General features: G+C 40.6%; 1 protein-coding gene across 2 annotated transcripts in view; it reads left to right on the top strand.

The window, feature by feature from the left end:
- Positions 1-13,633, top strand: part of APBB1IP (amyloid beta precursor protein binding family B member 1 interacting protein) — a 69,704-nt gene that overhangs the window by 13,937 nt on the left and 42,134 nt on the right. For both annotated transcript variants that reach the window (XM_074833515.1, XM_074833505.1), the window contains exons 2-4: positions 3,287-3,358; positions 6,642-6,729; positions 8,542-8,834. In XM_074833515.1, the coding sequence (XP_074689616.1) occupies positions 3,287-3,358; positions 6,642-6,729; positions 8,542-8,834 (453 nt within the window). The remainder of the gene's footprint in view (positions 1-3,286; positions 3,359-6,641; positions 6,730-8,541; positions 8,835-13,633) is intronic.

Below are 13,633 nucleotides of genomic sequence, written 5' to 3'. Positions count from 1 at the left end.
TTCAGTAATCATTTACTCAAGCAGTATACTGCTGAATCTACAGAAATGGAATTTTATATAGAAAGGTGTGTATGATAACTATGATACATACAGAGAGTGAGCCATCCAGTGTGTGTTTGTCAGCTGGAAATGAAGCAGATAAGATGACTTCAGCTCTCCATTCACTCAGTCATGTGTGATGTGTGTTCCCTGTTACATGGGCATAGCTGTGCCGTCTGGGCTAGGGCTACCCTCAGCCCTGCCAACCACATCCTATGTCTTTAATGGCATCCAGTTCCCAAATCTTTAAGTCTTTGATTTCCAGGACCTGAGAGAACTGTGAAAATTCAAAGTCTGGTTCCCAGTTGCCTGTGCCTTGTTTAGTTACACCAGCTACAAAGAAAGTCTAAAGCGGGGTACAATATGCCCCAAGTCTGACTGATGAAAGCTGTACATGTCTACTCCTAATGAGTTCTTGTGTTGGAGATAACACAGGTGGTAAGAGGGTAAGTGTAAATTAGGCGGGTCTTACTTATGTAGATGCTAGAAGGACCAAGTCCAGAGGAGCCAGAACAGGTCAGATTGTCCCAGTATGAACTATCGTATTAAAGGTATGCTACCAAATAATTATCAAACATCATACACTAGTGGTTCAGTGGCCTTTATCATTTAACTATGGAATAGTTACATGATTCAAGATGTTCTATTAAATGAAAAGCATTAAGATGGAAGAACAGGATACTTGCTGGTCTTCTTTTCTTGCCAGTCTTTATAGTCATTAGAGTTGTTTCTGCCCTCAGTTGATTGCTTTCTTGCATCAGGTTGGTCTTCATCCTGTAAGGTGCTGGAGTGGGTTGACCTTGTGTCGTGGTTTAACACCAGCCACCAACTAAGCACCATGCAGCCACTTGCTCACTCCTCCCCCCTCCCAGTGGGATGGGGAGAAGAATTGGGAAAAAAGTCAAACTTGTCAGTTGAGATAAGGACAGTTTAATAAATAAAATATAATAACAATAGTAAAATATAATAATAATTTGTAATGAAAAAAATATAACAAAGAGAGAGAAATAAAGCCCAAGAAAAAAACAAATGATGCACAGTGCAATTGCTAACTACTCACTGACTGATGCCTGAGCAGCGATCCATCCCTCTTGGCCAACTGCCCCCAGTTTATAAACTGGGCATGACATTCTGTGGTATGGAATATTCCTTTGGCTAGCTCGGGTTAGCTGTCCTGGCCATGCTCCCTCCCAGCTTCTTGTGGACCCGCTCACTGGCAGAGCATGGGAAAACTGAAAAATCCTTAACTTAGGATAGCGCTACTTAGCAACACTAAAATATCAGTGTATTATCAACATTATTCTCACACTAAATCCAAAACACAGTACTGTACCAGCTGCTAGGAAGACAATTAACTCTATCCCAGCCACAACCAGGACACTTTGGCTACCAGGTGCCCACCAAGCCACTCTGTCACTCCCCCTCCTCAGCAGAACAGGGGGAGAAAATACCATGGAAAAGCTCATGGGTCAAGATAAGGACAGGGAGATCACTTACCAATTACCATTGAGCAAAACAGGCCCAACATAGGGAAATTAATTTTTATTGCCAGTTAGTAAGACAGTAGCATAATGAGAAATAAGAACAAAACTGAAAACATCTTCGCCCCACCCCTCCCTTCTTCCTAGGCTCAGCTTCACTCCCAACTCTTCTACCTCTTCCCCCTCAAGTGGCATAGGGGTATGGGGAATGGGCATTGCGGTCAGTTCATAATGCTTTGTCTCTGCCACTCCTTCCTCCCCACACTGTTTCTCTGCTCTGGCATGGGGGCTCTCCCACAGGAGACTCCTTCAGAAAACCTCTTCCGTGTGGCTCCTCTCCACAGGCTCCAGTTCCTACCAGGAGCCTGCTCCAACACTGTTGCCTGCAACTTCCTTCTGGACATGTCCACCTGCTCCATTGTGGAGTCCTCCATGGACTGCAGTATGGATATCTGCTCCAGCATGGTCCTCTGTGGGCTGCAGGGGCACAGCCTGCCTCACCATGGTCTGCACCACGGGCTGCAGGGGAATCTCTGCTCTGGTGCCTGGAGGACCTCCTCCCCCTCCTTCTTCACTGACCTTGGTGTCTGCAGGGCTATTTCTCACATGTTTTCTCACTCCTCTCTTACAGCTACTGCACAGCATTTTTTACCCTTTCTTAAATACGTTGTCGCAGAGGTGTCACCATCATTGCTGATGGACTCAACTTTGGCCAGCACCAAGTCCCATCTTGGAGCCGGCTGGAACTACCATCTCTCTCTGACATGGTGGCAGCTCCTGGTGTCTTCTCAGAGAAGCTACCCCTGCAGCCCCTCCACTACCAAAACCTTGCCACATAAATCCAATACAGGTGCACACAAATCCAGTGAACCAATAGGACTACTTTTATGTTTAACCCTAATTTTATGTGATCAGTACCAGAGTTCTCAATCCCTTATAGGCTTGGGTCTCTTAAGGAAATGATGTTTATAGTTCTTGTCTCTGGCAGTGTTCTATGTCAGACACTCTTTTACACTACTTCTCTCCCCACAAAGGAACAAATTTATGAGAAAGAGGAAGAGGATCATTACAGAAGCTGTATCTCCCCAGTATCTCAGCACCACTAGTGTGTGGTGTTGTCCTCACCCCCATCTTGCAACTAGAACCACCATTTACTCCCATGCAGCATGTACCCATTTTCCTTGTCTCAGTGCTCTCCCTCAGATGTCTTGAGGTCAGCTAAGACTGGAGTTCTCTCAGCGCACTAGTGCTTGAAAGAAGATAGGGAGAAATATTGAGACAAAAAGTTGGTCATGTAGCTAACCATAACCAGGTCCTGCACTTGATAACACCTAATAAAATCTTGTTGTATTAGTCGTCTAAGCCAAAGAAAGCAAGCTTTCAAGATGAAGCATTCAGTAATTTCTCAACCTCAAACTTTGTTTCCCCCTCCATCTCTCACTAGCTACATTTCTTTGATGTTTAAGATATGCTTATGGTTTATTAGCTGGTGACTTCCTATGAAATGTAAATAATACAAGCAGGTTGTTGGAACTCCTAATGAGTGTGGAGCCCAAGGGTGTGTTTAAGCATATGCAGGATTGAGATTCTGATCTATTAGTAGTTATTTCTAAACTATGAATGGAGATTTTTCCAAGTCACGAACAGATGTTTTAAAGTTAATTGGGAATGCAATATAAAAGGACATTGCGTCTTCTGTTTCTGACCATTGCTGGCTTTGAAATGAACTTGTATGATTCCTTCACTGTGGATTTTTTTTCTTTCAGATGGAGCAAACATGTGATGATATAGATGAAATGTTCAGCAATTTACTTGGGGAGATGGACATGCTGACCCAGGTAAATAGTTCTTTTCTTCCATCAAGATTAGAAAAATAGCTGTTATGCGTTAGAGAAGAGGCAACTTTTCTACATTTTTCATGTACCTCCATTTTGAATAAATACAGATATATTATTTTGAAAAAACCTTCAACTGAATTTCTCTGCTTGACATTTTAAACAAGTAGCCTGAAGAATAAAGTAATATCAGTGCAGGCTAGATTGTTAAAGAGAGCTAAGTGCCTATGAAAGATGCTTTCTCCAGAAAAACAAATAAACAATTTAAATTCCTCTGGACTCAGTCCCAAGAAATTGAAAGATTCTGTCAAAACAGGAAGAGTTTGAGTCAGAATTTTCAGGTATGAATGCTTGGCATACATGAATAAATGGGATGTAGCCTGAGTGTCAAATGTAAGCTTTGGAAATGAAAGCAACATTTTGAATATATGCAGAAGAGTAATCTGTACATGTGGCAAAATACTACGTTACAGCTAGGGTGGCATTCAAGAATTTATAGGGACATTCTTGCCCATGCAGAATACACTCTTGAAAGGAAACTATAAAACAGCATGGGCCTATTCCTAAACCTATAGTCACAGGATACTTCCTGCAAAACCTGATGAAAGGAGAATTTTTATTTCTAAAAAAAACCCCACAAAGTCAATACATTTGTTGTATTTTAGTAAATACATACTTGAAAACACTTAAGCCGTCATCTTGGATTCTGTGTGAATTTAATTGCTTACAGCCTCTGTTTTGAGGGGTCTTTCCTCTTGGTGAATCCCAGTGCTTGCCAAATTAAATACCAATAATTCTGAGCCACAGAATAGAAATTGTGCTTAAACGGTATGAAAGCCAAGATTTCACAGACATTCTTAGCTGTCAAGTCACAATAGTTTGGCCTTTGGTAGCCTTTCTGCTTTTTAAGGGCTTTTTATAACCATGCGTATTTATTTTTTTTATATATGTATATAAAGAGAGAGGGGTTTAAGGTGATTTCATTTCGTTATTATGCCTTGAAAATTAACAAAAGACTGCTTGTGATAAATTTTACCTCTTCAGATTGGACACAGCACCGTTATGAGTGCAGGTGATGGGAAGGGAGTAAGAGAGTGAGCCTGTTATCTCTCTGCTCATCAGTGCAGTAATGGGTGGAATGGGATGCGTTCCTAAGACAGTGACTGACTCCTCCTCTCTAAAATGCTGGCATTGCCTCTTACCTCAGCATTGTATGGGAGGAGGAGACAGGCATGTCTGAAAGCCTACAGACTTTCAGTTAGCAGACTTGCATCAGTTAATTCCTTTAGACTCTTAATTTCCAAAATGAGACTGTAGATAGTTTTTCACCCTTTTTCACCAATCTGTCTGTTCCTAAAGTGTAAATGATAGAAGCACACAGAGATACCTTCACATTGCATAACAAGGCTGAAAAATAAATGCAAATTCAGAATTGGGCTTTTCTGCTATTTCGGTGTAATTAATTTTAAACTTTTTTTTAGCATTTTGATTGTTTTCTCTTTAATTTCTCTTTGCATGTACTTTCTTTTTTTTTTTTTCCTGCACTTTTAAGGCCATTATGAGGTGTTACAACTTATTGTTAGATTAGTGATGAAAGTATTTCCTTTATGCTCTTACAGTCTGTTTCATCAATACATTTTGTGTGCTCCCTTTTTCTCTCTCTCTTTTTTTTTTTTTTTTTTTGTCAGGCACTGCAAAACTATCTCATGTGCTTCATTTCTCCCTCTTCCCCAATTTATACTGTGTCTATTTTTATGAGAGTGAGTATTAACACAGAAACAGTGTTTAAACTTATCACTGCTTTGGTTTCTAGCTCTGTATAACTTCAGAAGAAACCAACATGTCCTGGGTGGGAAATAGGTGAAAAGAGCTGCCAAGAAAAATATTTGCATTAATTTTCATGGAAAATGCCTGTCAGTTTCAAGTAGCTCTAAGAAATGCAAATGCCTCTGGTACAAATTGGGTATGAGCACCAGCAGACAAACATCTCACAGGGATGTATGAACAAAGGTATAGCTTGTAGGATATATGAAGTAATCCTTCCATTCTGTGCAGCACTGGTAAGACCTCAAAAGGGAAGCTGTCCAGTGTTAGTGCTGCATTTTGAGGAGAAGGAGGGTTGACTGGAGAAAATCCAGAGGAAAGCAATGGGAATGATGAGAAGGAAAAGAAACATGACCTGTAAGAAAATATTGAATTAGGTTTAGTCTAGAGAAAAGGAGACTGATAACAGTCTTAAAGTACCTCAAAGGCAGCATCAGAGCAGAAAGAAGTACTTGGTTCCTCATGTCCATGGTGAGTAGGACAGCAGGGAGTGGTCTTCAGCTGCAGCAAAGGAAGTTTAGGATGAGCATCACAAGAAAGGTTTGATGGCAGGAATAGTGATCTCAATAGTGAAGTAGAGGAACAGATTGCCAGAGGTGGTGATGGAATTTATCTAATAGGAAGCTTTTAAAATCAGGTTAAGTACACATTTTTCATGTATGACCCAGGTATAACTGACCTTCCTTAGGACAGGTGCATGGTCTAGTCAAACCCTTGAAATTTCTTCCAGTCTTATTTACAGGGTTTGCTTATTAGAGCTATCACATTCCTCACTGTGGAAGGGAGAATGTATATTCTTCTATCTCCGCTGTATGCACTTTTCCTAACTCGTGAAGCACTGATTCCCTGCCCGCTTCCTAAACAGTGAGCCACAGACTAGGAATTCTCTATTTAACTATGCAGATTTTCAGTTTACATTGCAAACAGCAGCATGTTTTGTTGTTTGTTGTATTTGAAGTTTTTTTGCAAACAGCATGAGGAAGCAACAGCTAGATTACATTTATATTAGTAAGTAAAGCACTGGAGCAAATAGCACTGTGTAGCTCAAGTGTGTACACAGCTAAACTCTTTCAACACCCTCACCCCACTCCCCTTCAAAAACCCACCAGAAACTAAAAATCAGTCTAGCTTTATCCACTGTCTCTATTAGAAACAGCCCTAGCCTCTGCTGTTCCCCACACTGAGCCTGGGTGTTGCCTGACAAGAGTTGCAGATGACATAGGTCAACATTGTATTGAGAAGCATGCAAACCATTACAGACTTCACATGGTTGTGAGACCGTTGTCCTGGCCCTATGTAGTTTATCAGTCTGGGCATAATCCCAGAAACTAATGTGTGTCAGTCTGTTCACTGAAGAAGAGTTTAGTTTAGTAGACAAATTCAGGTAATTGATTTACAGATATTAATGTCTGTAATAGTAATTGTGTCATCAGATACCTGTTTTCTTCTTCTATCTTAACAGAGTTTAGGAGTGGAGACTGTACAACCTCCATCCCCCAACGTGTCCAACAATGAATTTACCTTTACAGTTGGTTTTAAAGATTTAAATGGTAAGTAGCTGAATGGACTCTTTCATGTTCTTTATGCTTATATGAACAACAAACGAGAAGAAAAACTTCAAACACCCTTGATCCAAAAAACCCCACCAAAACAAAAAAACCCCACCCACCTATTTTGCTGAAGAGGGAGTTGTATTTGTGTGTCTCAATTTAGGAAATGTCAAAGGGGCGAATTTTTTTTAAAGGGACATTGCTCAGTCTCATACAGCAGTCAGACTTTTTAAAATGTCTGAGTGTAGAGGAAAACAAAAATGAGAAGTCCCCCAAATAACTTGCTAAAAGGAAACCTTTTTTATGTAAAAATTTGACTTGATAGGAAGTTCCTCAGTGTGAGGTCAGAGCTGCATAAGCATTTTTGTCCAGTGGAAGTATTGGCTTCAGCTGCTTCCACTTTACATTGCTTATTCTCATTCTGGTTTTCACTGTCACTTTTGCATGTATAGCTGCTTGTTGAGGCTGTGTGACAAACCAAATGAGGGAATTTATCTGAGTTGAAAAAAAGAACCCTCCCTTTGGTTTTGTTCGTGGTTTTTTTTGCTTTTTACTAGGGGCTGGTTGTTTGCCTTTGCCTGAGCTGGTTTTAACCTGTGTTTTTGTCCCAGAATCGGTTCAGTATTAAGCTACCGAATGCCTCTACCAGCAAGGTGGGTAGAAGTATGTAAATAGAGAGGAACATAAGCCAACTTTCCCACTGAAAAGGAAAGCTTATGAAAATACTCAACTAGCATAACAGGTAAAGCAGACTAAACTGAGATGATCTAGTGACATGTTCACACTCAGTCTGATGAATGATCTAGTACTTTTGCATACTACCATTTTTGAGTATCTAGTTCAGAGCTCTCCATCCCTTCCCAAAGTCCCACTTAAAGCTTTCCCAATTTCTGATTTTTTTTTTTTTTTAACTAGACTCTTTGAAGAGATTTAAACCACTGAATCTGTTGGTACATAAAGAACCCTTCTCTTCTAGAAAGCTAAATTATCCTACAGGATGTTATTCCACAGAATCTCTTATACCATGTCTAGTTCAAACAACCAAAGAAGAAATTGCATATGAAGTTCCAGTGTAGGATTTTATCTTATACTCTGACAGAGTAGAAGACAAAGCAAAAGTTATGATATTTCTGTCTGGTTGATAAGATGCTTTTGAAAAGAGACTGTCTTGTTTGTTCTTTGCCTAAAAGATCCTCAAACCCCTGCATATTACATGAGGCATTTCACACGTGTTGATCACACAATTACTGATGTGCTACAAATGAGACCACACAATTTCTTGTGTCTTGAAACTCTCTGATTCTGCTTCATGTTAATTTTGGAGTTGTAGAATGGTAGTAATATATGAAGATATTCTTGATCTAGGCCTCAGTTACATAATTTGTTGTGTGCTATACCAAAACTTGCTAAGCATTTATGTATGTACTTAACTGAAGATAAGTAAGTAGCCTAATGGGAGCTAATGAAATTTCTTGCATCCATATCACTAAGCATGTGCCTAGAAACCTTGCTGGATCAGGGCCACATTTTATAACATTATAAGGGTCTGAGACTGTATCACTGAAAGTGAAGCTTACTGTCCTGTTTAATTTGTATTCATAGAGTTCCTTGTACTCTGAACTTCAGTATGACCAGATTAGTGGCTATTTCTAAAACACATTTGTTTGTTGAACTCATTTAAAATGTTGTTTCCTTTCCCATAACCCTTGTATCTTATAGTAACCATGCCTTCTGCAATTTAATCTCCATAAAGTGGAAGCATAGTGTTTTGCATTGCACTCACTCTGACACATTTTGTGGTTTTCTTTACAGAATCCCTAAGTGCCCTAGAGGACAAAGACCTGGATGCTTTAATGGCTGATCTTGTAGCAGACATAAATGATGTTGAACAGAGAACTTTACAAGCCCAGAAGACTACTTCTGGCAACCAGCAAAACACAGTCACTCAGCCTTCAACAGGCTTGGATAGTGACATTTATTCTAAATCAAGTTCCTCTGTTACCATTACTGGACCGTTTGGGGATGACTTGCCCCCTCCACCTCCAGACCCCTATTTAGACCTTCCGCCACCACCACCACCACCTCCTCCTGAGCCACTCACCCAGGTAAGCCTGGGTGGAACCTTGTTATAAGCGTTCAATAGTTCTTGTAATTTTGCAAGTTGTATTTGGCATTGGATCAACAGTGGATATCCCAGGTAGAAGCATCTTGGGAAGGTTCTGCAATGATGAAACGTGCATGAACTGTGGAGTGAGAGTTTTCTGTTATGGGTTCAGCAATTTCTGCCTGTTCCTTGACCTATTGCCCATTCCCTTGCCTTTCTAATCATCATTTTGATAGTCCAAGACAGGCATTAACCATTGTAAATGGAAAACTTGTCACTGATTTTTTTTTTTTTTTTTTTTTTTAGTAAGCACTGATCAGTTGATAACTTCTCATAGAGAACTTGGCTTTGTCATCAGTGCAAAGCATGGCCAAAGATCCCACCATTTTGTGAAGATGTCACTGTGTTTTTTTCATTGCAGTCTGTGCTATTGGTACTGATGAGACGGTCTTGTGGGTGTTTGCCAGACACATCCCTGGCCTAACTAATTTCTTGCAATAGGAAAAGCTGTTCAGTTGTGTAAAACTCAACATTTGCTAGGAGACTGGGTGCAAGGCTGAGCACAAAGAAGTACCTCTCCTAATCCCAGCACAGAATCACTCTGCGATTCTTGGGTTTGTCTTTGAAGGGAAGTAATAAAGATCATCTGCAATATGAGACAAATGCTCTTTACTTAGGAGGTGCCAAAGTTATCAGTAGGTAATATTTACAAACAATTAGCTTACCTGTACAGTAAAATTTCAGACTTACCACAACCTCCTCCATGTTTGTGTTTCTTGCAGAGTTGTTTTAACAACTGATATCAAATGTGGTATCTCTAGTAGAAGCATTAGAAGTTCATTTCTTTGACATGAGGTTGTGGAGAGGGAGATAATGTAAGAATTCTGCCCTGTCACAGCCTTGTGGGGAGAGTATGTGCATTAGAAGAGTGATGCAGTCATAAAAACATGAATCTGAAATTGTGAAAGATCTAAAAGTATCTCTTTCAGTATTCATATACATAGTAACTATGATGGAGAGAAGATGTTTACATTTAGGGAATGGAAAGATTTTAGGGAACGTGAAAAGTGCTCTGTCAGCCCATGTAGAACTGTACCAGTCAGTTTTGCTTAAAACCATGGGCAATTCATTGCCGTTTAAAAATCCACACAAACTGAGTATGAATCACCTCAACATCACTGCTGCCCCTGTGTTTAGCATCATACAGCAGACATATTTAGCAAAAGGAACAGAAAATTTGGTAGGAAGGTGACCTTTCTGATTGTACAAAAATTGATTCAACTGGATAAAGCTTTATTTGGTGCATAGGACCTTTCAGTGCTGTTTGAAGAGTGAAAGTTGTAAACATGTGGGAGGAACTTTGCCATTTTTCTGTATCTCAAAGATAATAGTTAACTTCCTATTTTAAAGGAATATAAAGATTTGAAAAAACAGCAGCTAGACAGCTTCAGAAGCTGAAGTCTTTTATTTAACTAGTATGATTGATACAGAAGAGGTGCTACCAAGATAAGTTCAATCCATCATCTTACAAACATGTCCCCATCTTGATTTAGACTCATGACCTTTAAGGAATAACCAAGCTTCTAAAGAGCTTGGTTTGGAAGCTGAGGAAGTATGGTCTGAAAGGGTGGCTGGTTAGGTGGGCTGAGATTGACCAAACTGCCAGACTCAAGGGCTAGTAATCAATGGTTTGCTGACTGGTAACAAGTGGCATCAATGCTGAGGCTTGTATTCTTTAACATTTTCATCTGTGACCTGAGTGATGACATAAAAAAATCATCTGCAGATGTGCTGAAGATGCTTAATTAAGGGCACTGTCTGACAAGATGAATGACAGAACTTCAGTGCAGGGGGACCTTGAAAAACGTCAGGACTGGGCCAGCAAAACCCTCAGAAACGCAGCAAGGTAAAAGGTGCCGTGCCTGGGTGGAATAACCCCATGCATTTGAACAGTTTGGGAGGCAACAGGTTGAGCAGTAGCCCTGCTGAAAAGCAGATGGCATCCTGGTGGATGTCACATTGAATAAGAACCATGAATGCAAGGTCATCTCAGTATGGGAAACTGGCCTGTGTTGGGAGGGGCATGGCCAGCAGGCTGAGGGAGCCATTATTCCTTTCACTTGGCACTGGTGAGGCCACACCTGGAATACTGCACCCCATTCTGGTTGTGGAGATACTGGAGAGTGTCCAGCAGAGAGCTGCTGGGATGGCCAGGGGCAGGGAGTGATCAGGGGACAGCAAGGAGAGGCTGAGGAAGCTGGGCTTGTTTAGTCTGACAGAGGAGGCTGGGGAGTGATCTAATGACAGCCTAAAAATACCTGAAGGGTAGCTACAAAGCTGGTGGAGCCAAATTCTTCCATGGTAGTGTTAGGTCATATAACAGTGGGCAACAGCTACGTGTTGTGGCTTTGTAGTTTCAGACAAGACATTAGGAAAACCTTTTGCATTTCAGGTGGTGGTGTAGCACTGGAACAGGTAACCCAGATTGATCACATATTGTCTTTCTTTGGAGGTTTTCCAAACTTTGCCAGGCAAAATGATAGCTGACCGGACCTAATGTTGGTGATAGTCCTGCTTTGGGCAGGGAGCCAGACTACGGACCTCCAGACCTCTCTTCCAACCAGGGTTTTTATGATGCTGTGATCTAAAGCTCGCTGAAATCAACAGTGTTATACAGTTGTTTCCCTTGAGTGTTGTACTGAGCTAACTCTCTATTAGCTGGCATCCTGCATTAACCTGAGGGTCAAAGAAGATTTCAGAGCGAAAAGTGAATATACTTGCTAAACACAACTGGAATTCTATATGCAAAAACGTAGCTGGAAGTCACTTCTGTCTCCCTCAATTAAAGTGTTCCTCTGAGATTGTATGCCAAGATAAATCTCTAGTAGTGTTTTCTGGTCTCTTACCAGATACAGGGACAGGGCAGAGTAGGATGAGAACAGGAGGTAGAGGTGTTTCTAAGGAATCTGTCTGCAGTAGTTTATTTCCTCATTAAGGCACTGGTTCTGCTTTCGCTCACAGCCCTTGCCTCATTTTCTGATACTGGTTGTATTCAGATAGTGCTAGCATACCCATTGTGTGGCTTACTGTCCACAAAATTGCCTGTAGGGCTATTACAGAAGTTGCAGTGTGAATGATGGAGGTAATAACTATTTAAAATTGCTGTGGAAAGAACTGATTTCAAATTAGTATTTACTGTCTTGGTTAGTATTTGCTTTGACATGATGTTTTTGCTCAGTAGAATGAAATGCAGCTGTAAATGGAATGTATTTTGTTTCATCAAAATCCATGTTCCTGTTAGCCAGGATTCTTCATAAGTGATTGTTGAGCCAGTCAAGACTGATGTTTTGTTTAACACTTCTGGTTGTCTGTAGTCAAATAAGAATGCACCTCTAAGACTATTCTCTAACCTTTAAGTGTGCCAAAATTAAGAAGTACAGCCTTTCTTTCAGAGAAAGGTAGAGCTGTCTCATAAGTTTCCATCAACTCTGATGCTTCTTTTTAAAACTGTCTTTAAACTAAATAAGGCTTCTACACTTTTCTACGATATTATCTAGATGATTTTTATGTGCTTCTGTCTGAAGATCCAGAAAATGTGATAATGATACTGTAGTGGGAAAAACAAATCTCTTAGCCTGTCAAAGCATTTCATTAACAGTGCTAAAATTTTGCATGTGATAGCTTATTTACTTTGAATCATTTCCTTTTCTACATTAAGACAGACAAAGGTTATGAAAACATGAAGGCTCTCAGGTGAGAGCTCAGTTGCACAGATTTGTACAATGTGTGAACTCTGTTCGACACAGGTCGCGTGCAGGTGAAGCCTGAGTTATACTGCCTAAAATTTTCAGCAGAAAGCCTGTCCACACCACACTCAATCACTTCAGTTAAGATGCTTTTCCTGCTTCCTGCAGAGAGGTGTTTTGAGATGGTATGGGGAGAGACATAGTGTGAGAGGCTGTGTGCTCTTCCCTCTGTAGAACAGTCAGCCTTACTGTGACAGTTACTTTTGTCCAACAGCTTCTGCTAAACTACAGAAGCTATTTTTGGATTTTCAAAGTTAAGTATCTCCGATCTGTAGCGATGCAAATTTCCATACCGGTGGAGAAAAAAGGACATTTTTTAACTGATTGCCTGGTATTTATAGTGGAGAATTTGGCAACAGCAAAAATGCTTGAAATCATCTCTTTCAGGTTGCACGCCACGTCTTGTATTTTTGACATCCTAAGGATGCTATTATCCAGGGGAAGCTGTGATAAAACAGAAGGTGGTTAGTTCAACAAGAGGCATGTCAGTCAGGCGTACGTTAGTTATGGTTGAACCTGCCTCAAAGCTTGGGATGAATAAGATAACTTTCTTAGCTCTTTTTTTGCTATGATTCTATGATACCTTTGTAAGAAGGAAGTAGCGGGAATGCTTAGTTAGGCCTAGTTTCTTGTAAGTGCATCTCCCATGAGTTACAGCCGTTCTGCATTTTAGTCTTTGGTCTTAGTCCAAAGACCACTAAAATGGAGGCTGAAAGTAACACAGATTAAAATCTTGTGTGGAAGCAGGACAGGAACTTTCTCCCACAGTCATTGACTGAAGTTGGGTGTGCCTGTGAGTACTGTAGCAAAAAATCCTACCCCTTTAAAACAAAGGAAACTGCAAAAGCGAGAGAGAGAAACAGGGACAGTAAAAATCACCAAAGAGGCAAGAAAGCAAAGACAAGACAGTTTTCAACAGGGGGAGCAGGGATTTAAAGTTGGAAAGACACCAAACCCTCCAGTAGTACTAACAGTTCAAGGCAGCCCCAGGAAC

The sequence above is a fragment of the Strix aluco genome, chromosome 1 (genome assembly GCF_031877795.1).
Source record: "Strix aluco isolate bStrAlu1 chromosome 1, bStrAlu1.hap1, whole genome shotgun sequence".
Taxonomy (NCBI): Eukaryota; Metazoa; Chordata; class Aves; order Strigiformes; family Strigidae; genus Strix; species Strix aluco.
The sequence above is the reverse complement of the archived record's forward strand: the minus strand, read 5'-3'. Positions and strand labels throughout refer to the sequence as shown.